The 17,731-nt window shown below is 34.0% G+C and overlaps 1 protein-coding gene across 1 annotated transcript in view; it reads right to left on the reverse strand.

Moving 5' to 3' along the window:
- Positions 1–3,873: 3,873 nt before the first annotated feature.
- Positions 3,874–17,731, reverse strand: part of fzr (fizzy and cell division cycle 20 related) — a 69,146-nt gene continuing 55,288 nt past the window's right edge. Inside the window, exons 4-7 of the mRNA XM_075299370.1 lie at positions 13,082–13,192; positions 10,718–10,840; positions 10,321–10,461; positions 3,874–5,882 (exon numbers count right to left, since the gene is read on the reverse strand). Coding sequence (XP_075155485.1) covers positions 5,190–5,882; positions 10,321–10,461; positions 10,718–10,840; positions 13,082–13,192 — 1,068 coding nt within the window. The 3' untranslated portion in view covers positions 3,874–5,189. The remainder of the gene's footprint in view (positions 5,883–10,320; positions 10,462–10,717; positions 10,841–13,081; positions 13,193–17,731) is intronic.

The following is a 17,731-nucleotide window of genomic DNA, read 5'->3' on the forward strand; positions in this document are numbered from 1 at the left end:
ATGGGGACGATACCAAAATATGGACCGATACTCACCATTTTCGGCACACCTCTTTATGGTCCTAAAATACCTCCAGATTTTCAATTTCAGACAAATTGGATAAAAACTACGGTTTCTGTAAGCCCAAGACCCCAAATCGGGAGGTCGTTTTATATGGGGACCATACCAAAACATGGACCGATACTCACAATTTTTGGCATACGTATTTGTGGTCCTACAATACCCCTAGATTTCCAATTTCAGGTAAATTGAATAAAAACTGCGGTTTCTATAAGCCCAAGAAGTAAAATCGGGAGATCGGTCTATATGGGGCTATACCAAAATATGGACCGATACTCACAATTTTTGGCACACGCATTTGTGGTCCTACAATACCTCTAGATTTCCAATTTCAGGTAAATTGAATAAAAACTGCGGTTTCTATAAGCCCAAGAAGTAAAATCGGGAGATCGGTCTATATGGGCGCTATACCAAAACATGGACCGATACTCACCATTTTTGGCACACGCATTTGTGGTCCTACAATACCTCTAGATTTCCAATTTCAGGTAAATTGAATAAAAACTGCGGTTTCTATAAGCCCAAGAAGTAAAATCGGGAGATCGGTCTATATGGGGACTATATCAAAACCTGGACCGATATAGCCCATCTTCGAACTTGACCTGCCTGCAGACAAAAGACGAATTTGTGCAAAATTTCAGCACGATTGCTTTATTATTGAAGACTGTAGCGTGATTACAACAGACAGACAGACAGACAGACGGACAGACGGACATCGTTATATCGTCTTAGAATTTCTCCCTGATCAAGAATATATATACTTTATATAGTCGGAAATCGATATTTCGATGTGTTACAAACGGAATGACAAACTTATTATACCCCCGTCACCATTCTATGGTGGTGGGTATAAAAAGTCGAAGACGACAGTTTGCAATTTTCAAAATCGATTTTTGAATTTTTGTAAAATCAAGTTCAATCTAATAAACGACCTTTTCTAGTTACCAAAATTGATTAATCCAATTATAAAGAAAACATCGAATATGGGATAGTGATACAAGCCAAAAATCGACGTTTTGTCAACAAAAGGTCAAAATCTACTTTTTCCTATCTTCGAAATCAACTTTCGATTTGTTTTTTTTTTTTTTTTTGAAAATTCTGTCAAACTTCTAATCGATTTTTGTAGTGACTAAAATCGACTAATCCAACTTTAACGAAATTGTCGAATATGAATTACAAGGAGAATATGATTAAGCCTTTTTGTGATAAAAATATATCAAAAAGCTGATAGTCGTGACTTCAAAAGTCAACTTTACAATGATCGCAATATTTAAAAGTCTATTAAAAAAAATTAAAATGTCGAAATACGACTTTTCTGAAATGCCGGAAGGGCGAAAATCGACTCTTCCTAAAATTAAAAGTCTGTTTTTATACCCTCCACCATAGATAGGATGGGGGTATATTAACTTTCTCATTCCGTTTGTAACACATCGAAATATTGCTCTAAGACCCCATAAAGTATATATATTCTGGGTCGTGGTGAAATTCTGATTCGATCTAAGCATGTCCGTCCGTCCGTCTGTTGAAATCACGCTAACTTCCGAAGGAAACAAGCTGTCGACTTGAAACTTGGCATAAGTAGTTGTTATTGATGGTATTGCAAATGGGCCATATCGGACCACGTTTACGTATAGCCCCCATATAAACCGATCCCCAGATTTGACCTCCAGAGCCTCTTGAAGGAGCAAATTTCATCCGATTTGATCGAAATTTGGTACGTGATCTAAGTATATGGTCTCTAACAACCATGCAAAAATTGGTCCATATCGGCCCATAATTATATATAGCCCCCTATAAAAACCGATCCCCAGATTTGACCTCCGGAGCCTCTTGAAGGAGCAAAATTCATCCGATCCGGTTGAAATTTGGTACGTGGTGTTACTATATTGTCTCTAATAACCATGCAAACCTCCGGAGCCCCTTGGAGGAGCAGACTTCATTCGATGCGGTTGAAATTTGGTACGTGGTGTTAGTATATTGTCTCTAATAACCAAGCAAAAATTGGTCCATATCGGTTGATAATTTTATATTTTGCTCCCCATATAAACCGATCCCCAGATTTGACCTCCGGAGCCTCTTGAAGGAGCAAAATTCATCCGATCCGATTGAAATTTGGTACGTGATGTTAGTATATTGTCTCTAACAACCATGCAAAAATTGGTCCATATCGGTCCATAATTATATATAGCCCCCTATATAAACCGATCTCCAGATTTGACCTCCAGAACCTCTTGAAGGATGGTCTCTAATAACCATGAAAAATTGGTCCATATCGGTTCATAATTATATATAGCCCCCTTATAAACCGATCCCCAGATTTGACCTCCGGAGCCTTTGGAAGGAGCAAAATACATCCGATCTGGTTGAAATTTGGTACGTGGTGTTAGTATATGGTCTCTAACAACCATGCAAAAATTGATCCATATCGGTCTATAGTTATATATAGCCGATGGCCAATCACACAAAAATTGGTCCAAATCGCCAAAAAAGCGGTGTTTGCAGCTGTTAACTCGTAATACATCCGAGTTTTTCCGTCGATATGTGACAATGGATGAAACATGGCTCCATCACTACACTCCGGAGTCCAATCGACAGTCGGCTGAGTGGACAGCGACCGGTGAACCGTCTCCGAAGCGTGGAAAGACTCAAAAGTCCGCTGGCAAAGTAATGGCCTCTGTTTTTTGGGATGCGCATGGAATAATTTTTATCGATTATCTTGAGAAGGGAAAAACCATCAACAGTGACTATTATATGGCGTTATTGGAGCGTTTGAAGGTCGAAATCGCGACAAAACGGCCCCATATGAAGAAGAAAAAAGTGTTGTTCCACCATGACAACGTACCGTGCCACAAGTCATTGAGAACGATGGCAAAAACTCATGAATTGGGCTTCGAATTGCTTCCCCACCCACCGTATTCTCCAGATCTGGCCCCCAGCGACTTTTTCTTGTTCTCAGACCTCAAAAGGATGCTCGCAGGGAAAAATTCATGAATTGGGCTTCGAATTGCTTCCCCACCCACCGTATTCTCCAGATCTGGCCCCCAGCGACTTTTTCTTGTTCTCAGACCTCAAAAGGATGCTCGCAGGGAAAAAAATTGGCTGCAATGAAGAGGTGATCGCCGAAACTGAGGCCTATTTTGAGGCAAAACCGAAGGAGTACTACCAAAATGGTATCAAAACATTGGAAGGTCGTTATAATCGTTGTATTGCTCTTGAAGGGAATTATGTTGAATAATAAAAACGAATTTTGACAAAAAAAAATGTGTTTTTCTTTGTTAGACCGGGGACTTATCAGCCAACCTGTTAATCTGTCTTTTTTGTTTAATATATACCCCTCAAGGACTAACTTACAATTTAGAAGACGATGTTAAGAAGCTTTAAGATACCTTGTCATCGGCAATTGTTACCGCAACCCAAGTAATTCGATTGTGGATGACAGTATTTAGTAGAAGTTTCTACACAATCCATGGTGGATGGTACATAGGATTCGGCCTGGCCGAACTTACGGCCGTATATACTTGTTTTTTTATCTAATTTTCCTGAAATTCAAAATCTAGAGGTATTTTAGGTCTGTAAATATTTGTAGCGAATATGGTGTGGATCGGTCCAAGTTTTGGTATAGCCCCCATGTGTGTTAAGTCTCCCGATGTCCATGTGTTGCTATCATATGTTTGCTTGGCAGTATATCTGTCACATCAAGTCCACCTGAAATTCTATATATTTTCAAGTAACCCAACGACGGGTTTTCAAAGGTCGAACTTAAGTCCGTATATATGTACTTGTTAATAAAACACTTATCTACAATTGCATCAATTTCTTTAAATTGTAAATATATTTTTTTGATTTTTTTTTTTTTTAATTTTTACATCATAACATATAGTTATTATTGTTAGATATTTTGCACGTTAATTTTTTTTTAAATATAGATTATAAATTTTACAACAAATTTATTTGTTTTATATTTCATTCAGACATTAATCATACCTAGATAGGGGAGCCATTAAACCTTATTTAATTACAATTACGATTCAAATTTTAAAGTAAAAATTTAGCATATACCAAAATTTAATTCATTTCATTGAAATATTCTTTTTTTTGGGGGGTAATTATCTTCCCCTTTAAAGAAAGAGAGGAAAATTACCAATGTATGAAAAAAAATTCAAATTTATACATCAAATTCTATTAGAAGAGTAGAAAAATAGACAGAGAAAGAGAAATGGAAATGGAAAATGAACACCTAGCCATAAACCTAGCCTTTGCAAAACGAAATAGCAGGAATATTGCAGGGTACGATTAAATTTTAAGTAAATATATATGAATATATAAAAATAAAATTATAAAAAAAAAACAAATAATAATTTGATTTTTCTAAACTATAAACTAGAAGCGATATAATCAAGACTATATACACACATTATAAATGTATGAGTGAATAATTGGTTGGTTTCTAAAAATTGCAATTTTTTTTCATTAGAAAATAGCGAGAGAGAAAATTTTCAATACAAATCAATTGGATCTAAGCTTAAAAATAGAAAAAATTCAAACATTTCTTTTTTGAAAATTTCAAAATAAAAAACAAATCAAAAAACTATATGTTTCAAAAAATATATATAAAAAATGAAAATCCTATATTTTTTCGAAAATTTTAAACAATATCAAGATATAATAAAAGTCTTTAAAAACTCAGACAAGAAAAAAATTAAGAAAATATTTGCAAAAAATATAATGAAAAACAATTTGAACAATTAGATTAGATCAGGCTTTTTTTTAATTTTCTTAACATCTTTGCATATTTTCTTAATAAACATTTTTGGTGATTTGCAGACACTGCTGCATCAAGTGTATTGGGACATTTTGGTTGAATGATTGCATGATTTTATTACGAATTAGCAAGATGAGAATGATAGATTTTTGTTTTCCTTTTTCTTTTGTTTCATAAGTTAAGATTCTAATGAAAAATTATAGAAAAAAATGCTTACAATTAAGCAATAATTTATATACTATATAATTATATCAATCAAAATAATGTTGATTTTTTGTTTCATCTTCAGTAATTGCCTTAATTTTGTAGGTAGCTAATTTTTCATCTCAGGTGATGAGGGGCGGTTGTGGATTTGGGATGTGGACATTTATCTAATATTTGTAAATAAATTCAATACAGATTTATTCTCCTTTTGACTCCGGGCTTTACTAAAGACATTCCAAAATCTCAATGTCTCATCGCCAGCTCCCGTCACTATTGCCTCTCCATCGGGACTTAAAGCCAAATACAAGACACGATATGAATGACCCGTCAGTTTTGCCACTTGTGTCAATGATGGATATTTCCACACCAATATTTGATTCTGGGAATAACCATGTGTCGATACCAATTCGGATGAGTGTTTGGACCATGCTAAATTGCAAACTTGTGAACCAGTATCCACACATTGCATAGGTTGACCGGTGAGTGTATTCCAAAAACGTATACAACGATCAGCAGTACCACCACCACTGGCCAATAGGCCATGATGGTGAGGTGACCAAGCTATGGCCTTAACCGCAGCCATATGTTCCGTGTATGATTGTACAGGATTCAATGAATGTTGATTCCATACATAAAGGCGATTGTCATTGCCACCACTGGCCAAATATTGATTATCAGGAGACCATTTAAGACCACAAACCTCTTGTCGATGACCCACCAAACGACGTTCGGATTGTTGGGCCGGTGTTCGTGTATCTCTTTGTATTATAAGACGATCACGTGATCCACTCGAGAGAATGTCATTGTTCCAGGCTAGGGCACCTACCCGGGCAGAATGTCCAATTAATCTATTGATCTGAAATTAAAAAAAAAAAATGTTGGAAATTAATTAACTATATAACGAAGTAAAAAAGTTTAAATCTTAGAATATAACAAATAATTAAATCTTAGAATAGAATATAACTCTCAAATCGTCACATTAGAATTAACCTCTCATTGTAGACACCTAGACGAATTTAATTAAAATTCGTTAGCTTTCGTATTGGTGCGAAAATCTCATTAAGCTAAATACCATGACAATATCATATTCATGACAATTTTTAAGTAGTTTACGTCCAATATTCAATATTCGATACTCTCAATAATTTGGTATTCAACGGAGTTCATTTTACTACAATACAAAAAAAAATATATATCCTTCATTATTTTTTTTTTTCAATTCCGATTAACTTTTTTTTGGTCAAAGTCTTAGCAAATATGCTATTTGGTCGTTTTAATTGAAGAATATAATTTTTAACATTTGAATGTCGCAAAAAATAATAAGAAATCAAAAAAAAAAAAAACACATACGCAGGTTCAACAATTTTATAATTAAAACAAAAACCAATCAAAAAATATATTTTTATTTTTTTTCAAAGAACAATTTTTGAATTGCCATTGGTGATACCATCATTGTTGTGATCGAAAAAGTTTCTATTAAAAATCAATTAGATCAATTAATTTCGTGATAGAAGACAACAAAAAAAATTCTTTTCCGTGCGAATTGCGAGTCCATATAGTAATCAACGAACGGACGGACGGATAACCAGTCTGAGCCAATCACTATATTTTATTCACCAATGGGCATATCAATAAGGAACTTAATCAGCCCAGGCCGTGTCATAGGACGGTCCTCGTGGCGCTTGACCTATCGAAAGCATTCGATACGGTCAACCATGCTACATTATTTGAGGACATCGAAAATACGTCCCTACCGGCAGGAGTGAAACGTTGGGTGCTGAATTATATGTGTGGACGCCAGTCGTACGTGGAATTCAGGGACAAAAAGTCAAAACCCCGTAGAGTTAAACAGGGAGTTCCCCAGGGTGGGGTGATATCTCCGGCACTGTTTAACCTCTACCTGTCCTCGATTCCACGCCCACCTGACGGCGTCGAGATTGTATCATATGCGGATGACTGTACAATCTTGGCATCTGGGCCCAATGTTGATGACATCTGCAATCGTTTAAATGTCTACTTAGCTAATCTTACCAGTTATTTCACTGCGAGAAACTTGAGGATATCCCCCACCAAATCCTCAGCCACACTATTCACTACATGGACGGCAGAAGAGCGCAGGCAGTTCAATATTAGTGTCGATGGCGAAATAATTCCGACCACGACCCCAAGATTCTTGGGGTCACATTCGACAGCCTTTTCAGGTCGTCTGCCCATGCCACTGTAATTTGTAATAAGCTCCGTGGTAGAAACAAGATCCTCAAGTCACTTGCCGGCAGTACTTGGGGTGCGGACAAAGAAACCTTGTTAACTACCTATAAGGCAATTGACCGGTCAGTGGTAAACTATGCAGCGCCAGTGTGGACACCGCAGACTAGTTATACGCAGTGGAATAACATTCAAACCTGTCAGAACGCTGCCCTTAGAACTGCGACTGGGTGTCTCCGCAGCACAACCCTGGATCACCTTTATGTGGAGACAAAGATCATCCCTGTGCGAAGACACAACTACATGTTGTCAAAGCAGTATCTCCTGGGTTGTTATCGCAGTAATCATCCAAACCACCATCTCATGGATGCACAACCACCACCCAGGAACGTAAGGGTTGATATACATAATCTAGAGCGCGAGATCCAGCGCTACAAAATAATCAAGGTTTGTGAACCCAAAAAACAAGAAAACGAAGAAAATTCAGTATATGCTACAAAGTCTCTTGTAGAGTTTTCACCAAGTTTGGTCTTATTTCACCCATTTTGCTTTCTCTAGCTGCTTTCTACTAAAAGCTTCCCATTTTAACGAAGAACCTCGGGCTTGGGCATTAGAGGCTTAATACGAAATCAATTCAGCGTAGACTTAAAAATATGACTATCGCCCTATGACAAGTCCATGTAAAATTGATTGTTTCTGATTCGATCCAAAAAGAAAATTCTTTTGTTGCCCTTTCGGCTAAACATTATTGCTGGGATATGGAGGACCGATGGTCGTTTGGACAACTACTAGATTCGTTAGATTTGGTGCATATTAAAATCGTAAATTTTGTTTTTCGAATCAAATCGAAATGTTTGGATTTCAAATTTTGCCGAACAATCATGCTTGAGAATATGAGGACAATAAACTCACTCCCTTCAAATGGATGAGTTTATGATTAGTGTTCATCGTATTGTTAAATAATTTAAAGCATACTTTTAGGATCTTTAAAATTCTTTACTTCATGCTACATTTCTCCCTCCTTCTATTTATATCGCATGAGATAAATTTTACAGAGTATTGTCTGAAATGAATTTTCATGGTCATGATTTCTGTATATATTTAAATACAAAATTTGGGGGTGGAAATGAAATTTCAAATTACTGTAGAGCGCAGTTGCCACTCGTACCAAAACTAATCTATCAAAATTTGAAAAATATTTTACCACAAAAAATTCAACCAAATTTAAAAAAAAATCCCAAAAAAAAAATTGACAATCATACTTTTCCTCTATTACCCTTGTAGTTTAGTCAACGCATGGTTTTAAACTGAAATCAAAAATTTCTATAGAAAATTTTGTCCACATTTTATATCTTATTGCTTTGATTGAGAGAGAAAATTTTGTCGAAATTTTATTTCTAAAGAAAAAGTTTCCAAAGTTTTATTATTTCTATAGAAAATGTTTCCAAAATTTTATTTCTAAATAGAAATTTTCCAAAATTTTATTTCTATAGAAAATGTTTCCAAAATTTTATTTCTAAAGATTAATTTTCCAAAATGTTATTTATGTTTGAATTGAATTGAAATTTATTTACAAGATATATTTCATAAAATAAATTTATAAAATATAATTAAAAGGCACCGTATAAAACAGATCATTTGTGCCTGTTGTATAGTTGAATTATTGGTTTAAATTTTACTTATGTAAGTTTAGATGTTTGAGATTCCATGAAAACTAAGGGATTGTCGTATTTTCGGGATCATTACTTTCAAAGAGCAGTCAAGGATGTTCTTAATAGGTTTATTTATTCCGGATGATGGACAATCGGAAATAATATGTTTCACAGAGAGGTAATCGTCACAAAAACTACATTTGGCGGGTTCAGTTTGATCATAACAGTGTTGTATATTGAAAAGCGCTTTATTCACCCTAAGAAGAGCAAGAAATATGCATTCCGATCTACTAAGGCGGGAGTTGTAGCTAGATCTATTTACAGTAGAGTCTATCAATCTAAGAAACACCAGTTCTGAGTGTTAATGAAGGCCTTTTTGGACAAAAAAGATATTGTTATAACATTGTGGAAGCAAGGTGGAGTGACAATTTCATGCGAATTCAACGATGTCTTTGCAATCTCGTCCGCGTATTCATTACCGCTTATATCGACGTGGGAAGGTATCCACATTACAATGCCAGCTTGAGAGGCGTGGAACATTAAGTGGTCGAAAACTTGAGCCTTGTTGGCTGAATGGCTTTTAACACACTAAGGCTGTCGGTACAGATTAATATTCTGCCAAGTTGACCTGGAGCCCGGTTCCAAAACAAAAAAACATATAAAAAACGGTTCCAAAACAAAAAAACATACCAAAAAACGGTTCCAAAACAAAAAAACATATCAAAAAACGGTTCCAAAACAAAAACGCATATCAAAAAAACATATCAAAGCTTCTCTAAGTGTTTTCACTGCCTCCCAACATAACCTAAATATATGGCTACTCAGTAGATGCAATAGCAGCCAATTCAGCAGAGAATATGCCCACTTTGTCTGGTAGTCGACATTCCTATATAATGCAGAAGTCTTGATCAGATATCCTTATGACTGAAAACCTAGTACGAATTCTATAGAATAGAAACAAAATTTTCTATAGAAATAAAATTTTGTCAAAATGTTTGTTTCTAAAAAAAAATTGTCAAAATTTTTGTTTCTATAGAAAATTAAGTCAAAAATTTATTTCTATAGACAATTTTTCCAAAATTTTATTTCTATTGAAAAATTTTCCAAAATTTTATTTCTATAGAAATTTTTTCCAAATTTTATTTCTAAAGAAAAATTATCCAAAATTTTATTTCTAAAGAAAAATTTTCCAAAATTGTATTTCTATAGAAAATTTTTCCAAAATTTTATTTCTATAGAAAATTGAAGAGGAATGTTTCCCAAAATCTACCAAAACATCAAAAATTCTACCAATCTATCAAAAAGTACTAAATCTACCATTTTTGGTAGAATTCTACCAACTGTGGCAACCGGGCCGAAGTAGTAGAGTTTCTAATATACCTTTTAAGATTATTATTATTTTATATATTTGAAATTAGTTTTTATTTATTAACATACCTGTTTACTAGCTGCCACATCCCATACGGTAACATAACCTTGATGTGTACCAACCGCTACCAAATTACCACGTTCATTCCAAGAAACTGAAGTTACCGTATTAGAATCAGGGTCAGGACTAAGGTCACATAAACGTGTTACCTGCAAATTAATATGGAGACAAAAAAAAATAAATATAAATAAAGTCTATTTTAAATAAAAGAAGCTTTAAAAAAAAAGATTCCAATTAAGAAGCGACAATATTAGATTAGCAAATGTTTAAATAAAAATTTGCAAACCATCTATTGCCAAAGTAAATAGAAGACAGTACAGTGAATGCTGCCGAACAATAGATGGCTGACGACAGACAATCCAATCTGTCTGTCCAACTAATTACGGAAATAAATATAAAACGTACTTGACTTGTGCAGGCACTCCATAGGTAAACACAACTACCTAAGCCAACAGCTAAAACATTTTGTGATGACCAGTCCACTAAATTTAAATAGAAATCATCTTGTAACTCGGGAGCATCCAAAACCTTAAAAAAGAAAAGGAAAAAAACGAATTAGAAATTGGTAAAAGGCACAATATTCTCTATATTCATAAATCGTAAATAAAATATTTTTTTTGTTAAATCAAAAATTAGGAACAGATTTTTAACCAAAGATGTCTATATCTATATGGCAGTAGTAGAGAAATGACCAAACATAGTGGAAATTTGATAGCCTTGCATCACGAAATTGCCGCATTCAATTCCCAGCCGGGGAAACAGTGACTCTATAAAGACATTTTATTATTTCGAAAATTTAATATAAAAGTCATATTTGATTTTATAACGCATTTTCATGAATTTTTTGCTATGGTTAATCCAATTAAATTGAACTTTGTGACAATCAAAGTGAAACTATGTCTTGCTAAGGGTATGGTTACTCTAGGCAAATATTTGACCAAAATGAGTGTCCAACTTTTTTTCCTGGACCATTTTCGAAATAACAGGTTGGCTGATAAGTCCCCGGTCTAACAAAGAAAAACACATTTTATTGTCAAAATTAGTTTTTATTATTCAACATAGTTCCCTCCAAGAGCGATACAACGATTATAACGACCTTCCACTTTTTTGATACCATTTTGGTAGTACTCCTTCGGTTTTGCCTCAAAATAGTCCTCAGTTTCGGCGATCACCTCTTCATTGCAGCCAAATTTTTTCTTGCGAGCATCCTTTTGATTGGTCTGAGAACAGGAAAAAGTTGCTGGGGCCAGATCTGGAGAATGCGGTGGGTGGGGAAGCAATTCGAAGCCCAATTCATAAATGTTTGCCATCGTTCTCAATGACTTGTGGCACGGTGCGTTGTCTTGGTGGAACAACACTTTTTTCTTCTTCATATGGGGCCGTTTTGCCGCGATTTCGACTTTCAAACGCTCCAATAACGCCATATAATAGTCACTGTTGATGGTTTTTCCCTTCTCAAAATAATCCATAAAAATTATTCCATGCGCATCCCAAAAAACAGAGGCCATTACTTTGCCAGCGGACTTTTGAGTCTTTCCACGCTTTGGAGACGGTTCACCGGTCGCTGTCCACTCAGCCGACTGTCGATTGGACTCAGGAGTGTAGTGATGGAGCCATGTTTCATCCATTGTTACATATCGACGGAAAAACTCGGGTGTATTACGAGTTAACAGCTGCAAAGACCGCTCAGAATCATCAACACGTTGTTGTTTTTGGACAAATGCGAGCTCGCGCGGCGCTCATTTTGCACAGAGCTTCCGCATATCCAAATATTGATGAATGATATGACCAACACATTCCTTTGATATCTTTAAGGCTGCTGCTATCTCGATCAACTTCATTTTATCAAAATCAAAATCATTTTGTGGATTTTTTTTTGATGTTTTCGTCGATAACCACCTCTTTCGGGCGTTCACCGTCCTCCGTGCTCATTTCATCACGCTTGAATTTTGCATACACAGAAAAAAATTTCACGGAAATTTTTCCAATTAAAATTTTAATTGAGTTTTAAAAAATATTCAATTAAAAATTTAATTGATTCAACAAATTTTTTTAATTGAAACAAAAATCAATCGCAAAAATTAATAGTATCAATTAATTTTTTAATTGGATCAATTAATTTTTTAATTGACCTTCAATTAATTCTTTAATTGATACTATCATTTCTGTGATTGAAGACATTTCAATTAAAAAAATTAATTGGATCAATTAATTTCGTGATTGAACCAGAAAAAAATTTTTTTGTGTGTACCAATCAATTATTGTTGATTTCCATGGGGCAGAGTCTGGAAACTCATCAAGCCAAGTTTTTGCTTCCACCGTATTTTTTCCCTTCAGAAAACAGTATTTTATCAAAACACGAAATCCCTTTTTTCCATTTTTTTCGCAATAACAAAAGTTGCTTCACAAAAGACGCTCTATCTCACAAACTAATTGACTTGCAGACGTCAAATTTTGACACGAATCTTTTGAAGGTTGGTACTATATAAAAATAATATGCATTTAATACTAGCGATGCCATCTATGTGTCAGACCGGGGACTTATCAGCCAACCTGTTATCTGGATATAATTTTTGGAAGACTCTTATCGTGATGTTATATAAACCCAATGAGAACTTTGCTGGGTTGACAGGGTCGAGGAAATCTTTTGTGATTTCTGTCAAATATTTGCCCAATGTAACACACATGTAGTGGGTCCAGCAAAGCAGGCTGGTTCTTCTATTCTGTAATATTTTGTAATTTATTCGTAATAAATATTAAAATACTTACTTTAAAAGGAATGCGTGATATTTTTCTTGTGGCTTTCCTAGGCGATCTTAATAGTTTTTGACTTTTCGTGCTAACTGGTGACAACGAATAAGGGCATTGTTCATTGAAATCCTGCAAATAGAAATGGGAAAAAACATTATGATTAGAAATTGTTTATAATAAAGTGATATCTCATTATTTATGTTAAATTATGTTAGCTTCTATAGGAGTCTATATTATTTATTTTCTTATGTAAACAGAAATAAAAACAACGAAGCAATGTTTACTTCATTGTCATACAACAATTCTTTAATTAGCATCTTTATGTGATATTTTACGGGAGATTTTGGTAATTATATGGGAAATCTATTTGGGATGATAAAAATGTTTTTGTCTTTTCCCTCCCCACTGTCTACCGAAAGTGGAGTTGACATCAAGTGAAGGGTTTGCAAGAGAGAGTGTAAAGTTATGGTAGATTGGTTATAATTCGAACATACCATAAAATAGACAATTTCCAAGAATTTTTCTTGTGCAATAGACGATTGGACATTTCTCAAAATTTAAGGAAAGGGTTTTTGTTTTCTTTTTATTTCCCCAAATTTAAGGAAAGGGAAAGGGGTTTTCTTTTCCAAAATTTTTGAAAATTCTAGATTTCATTAGCATTTTACAATTTTGGAAATTCCGTTTCCACTTCTTCACCTTATTGGGGAAAACATGTTTTTTGTTTTCTGAGACCGAATATTAACCTATGTGAAGATCGATTATTCGACTGTAAGATCATTTTTTATTTACTGTTGAAAATGGATTTTGAAGAAAGTCAATTACTCGATTTTTGAATCGGTGAAAAAAATCTATTAATCGACTTTTAAGAAGAAGAAAAAACGGCTTGTAAGAAAAGTCGGACAGATTTGGATGTGGACCCTTTCATGCTAGGTTAGTTTAGGTATAGTGGCAGCCCGATATGTCAGGCTCACTTAGATTATTCAGTCCATTGTGATACTTTTCTTATCAATGATCGCTGTCCGATTATATTTTAAGCTCATTCACAAGGGGCCTCCTTCTTAATGCCGAGTCCAAACGGTGTCCTTAGCAGTTTTTTTTTGGTCTTCTTTAGGTTCCGCTTGACAATAGCCCAGTGTTTCTCAATTGGGCGGAGCTCTGGCGTGTTGGGAGGGTTCTTGTCCTTGGAAACCACCTGCACGTTGTTAGCGGCGTACCACTCCATGGCCTTTTTACCGTAATGGCAAGATGCCAAATCCGACCAAAACAGTACGGAACAACCGTGTTTCTTCAGGAAAGGCAGCAGACGTTTATTCAAACACTCTTTCACGTAAATTTCTTGGTTGACAGTCCCGGAAGCTATGAAAATGCTGCTTTTCAAGCCGCAGGCACAGATGGCTTGCCAAACCAGATGTTTCTTTGCGAACTTTGACAGTTTTATGTGCTTGAAAATATCTGCTACCTTTCCCCTTCCTTTTGCCGTATAAAACTCCTGTCCCGGAAGCTGATTGTAGTCGTCTTTGACGTAGGTTTCGTCGTCCATTACCACGCAGTCAAACTTCGTCAGCATCGTCGTACAGCCTCCGGGATCGCGCTTTGGCCGTCGTATTTTGTTTATCATCGCGATTTGGAGTCTCTACCTTCTTGTAAGTCGATAGTCCGGCTCGTTTTTTGGCTCGATGCACGGTTGTAGACGATACACCCAGCTTATTTGCGGCATCTCGGAGAGAGAGGTTAGGGTTTCGCTTGAAACTACCGGCAACTCTCTTTGTCGTCTCAGCGGCTTCCGGTTTTCGATTTCCCCCCGATCCAGACTTCCTGGCTGTCGACAAACGTTCCCCAAACATTTTAATTACATTTGTAATGGTTGATTTGGCAACTTTTAGCGACTTTGCTAGCTTTGCGTGCGAGTAGCTCGGATTTTCGCGATGCGCGAGCAAAATTTTGATACGCTACTCATCTTGCTTGGACGACATTTTGACAACTGAAGAGTGAATTCCAAAATCAAAATAGGAGCAACATTCTACACACACACACCTTCAAAATGAAGAAATACGTCAAGTTTATATTGACCAAATTTTGACCGTATCACCCTTTAGGAATGAAATGACCCACCAATATCAATGTGGAGTTGTGGGGAAAGCGACTTGAATTCCTATGTGGTACAAAATCTCCGTATTAGAGATATTATACGCGGGTAAAAGAAGAAAAACACAGGATATTTCAAGTGTAAGTAATCCTTTATTAAATATAGGTGGCTCACCAGTTGGTAGTCGAAGTGCAAGTGAAGTAATTCTTGGGTTTGTACTTCCGAGGATGCATCGCTATTCGTTTTTACACATTAATTTTTATCGATATATAATTCACAATTAACAGATACAAATTAATTTTAAATTGTTATACAAAAAATATTTTAATTTGTAACGGTTGAAAATTTTAGAAATTCAAATTTGGCAATTCATTTTTTTTTATAATTAAATCATAATAATTATAAGGAAAATATAACAAAAATGTTGTCTGACACTGAAAGAAGAGTTTTCTTTTCTTAGGACCGAAATTTTAGACAAGCAACGTTTTCTTTTGACGCATTTTTTTTTTTTTAACAAATAAAACGTATTAAAGACAATCGTTGCTCCTAAAGAAAATACATTACATTAAAAGGGAATTTCGATTGTCTGGAATTTCGATCCGGATGACATTTTTTTTCTGTGGTATTAGATAAGCTTTGTAACACTCAGAAATGTCACCACTTAAACATTTTTTTGGTGTTCGGTTGAAACTGGGGTTGAACTCACGACCCTATGTATGCAAGGCGTGCTAACCATAACACCACTGTGGCTCCATTCCATTTATGTTGAGCAATTGCAAAATTCGAAAGTCAACTTATCAAAATTTTAATAAATCGAATGCCAACTTTTTCATTTTATGAAAAACTCGACATTTTTTAAAAAAGTTTAAAAATTTAAATTTAACTTTTTCAAATGCCTATATGTTGTCTTTTCGAAAAAAGTGAAGAAAAAATATATCTAAAAGTGGAATAGAATTAGATGTGAATCCTTCTGTGTTGTCAACTCGAAAAAAATCGAAATTCGCGGCGCAAAAACTTTAATAACAAAAACTAAATTTACAAATTTAAAAAAAATCGAATGTCACCCTTTTTTAGTTTATGAAAAACTCGCAAACTTTTTGAAATTTTTATTTTTAAATCGAATTTCAGTCTTTTCGAGAAAAAGGTCTAGTTTTGAGTTTTCGAAAAAAGTCAAGGGGTTTTAAGAAAAAAATCGAAACGTCGAATAGAATTAGATGTGGATCCTACTGTGTTGACAAGTCATCAAAAAGTCGCAATTCGGGGTGTAAAATTCCGTTTTTTTTTTCAATAATTGCAAAATTCGTAAAAAGCCTGCTTACAATATTAACAAAATCTAAATTTTTCAAATTTTAAAAAAATCGAATGTCACCCTTTTTTAGTTTATGAAAAACTCCAAACTTTTTGAACTTTTTATTTTTAAATCGAATTTCAGTCTTTTCGAGAAAAAGGTCTAGTTTTGAGTTTTCGAAAAAAGCCAAGGTCTTTTAAGAAAAAAAATCGAAACGTCGAATAGAATTAGATGTGGATCCTACTGTGTTGACAACTCATCAAAAAGTCGCAATTCGAGGTGTAAAATGTCGTTTTTTCAATAATTGCAAAATTCGAAAAAAATGGAAATTAAAAAAAATCGAATATCAACTTCTTCAATATACACACAAAAATTTTTTTCAGTTTCAATCACAAAATTAATTGATTCAATTAATTTTTTTATTAAAATGCCTTCAATCATGAAAATGATAGTATCAATCACATATTTAATTGGGTATCAAAAAATTTTTTCATTAAAAAATTCATTGATTTCAATAGCAAAATTCAATTAATTTTTTAATTAAAAACGAAACTATTTTTAATCGCTATAGTATATTTCAATGAGTTTCTATAACTATTTTTAATAATTTTTAGTTTGATTTAAAATTTCATAGTTTCAATTTCTTTTAATTAAGATTTAAAAAAAAATATCCAGAATTAAGTGTCTTACTCTTCCGAGTTTGATTAAAAAGTTAATTGTATCAATTAATTTTTTAATTGAAAATTTAAAATGTCAATCATTGACTTAATTGACTAAATTTTTCTAGTTTGATTAAGAGGTTAAAAAGTTTTCAACTTCAATCAACTTTTTAATTGGGAATATTTTGGTGATATTTGTTTCTGTGTATGAAAAACTTGAAAATTTTCCAGAATTTTTAAAAATCGAAGTGATTTTCAATAATCGAATCAAAAAATTCGAAAGTAAACTTTTTCAAATTAAAAAAAAAATCCTTTATCACTTTCTTCAATTCATAAAAAAACTATAAACTTTTTTAAATTTAAAAAAAAATAAAATTTTACATTTTCAAAGGTCGGGATATAGACTTTTCGAAAAAGTCAAGGTTTGTTTTTAAGGAATAAAAATCGAAAATTCGAACAGAATTAGATGTGAATCCTTCTGTCTTGACATCTCTCAGCAAACTTTTTCAAATTAAAAAAAAAAATCTTTTATCAACTTCTTCAATTTATAAAAAAAATCGAAACTTTTTTAAAATTTAAAAATATGCAAATTTTACTTTTTCAAAGGTCGGGATATAGACTTTTCGAAAAAGTCA

Source organism: Haematobia irritans, chromosome 3 (genome assembly GCF_050003625.1).
Source record: "Haematobia irritans isolate KBUSLIRL chromosome 3, ASM5000362v1, whole genome shotgun sequence".
NCBI lineage: Eukaryota > Metazoa > Arthropoda > Insecta > Diptera > Muscidae > Haematobia > Haematobia irritans.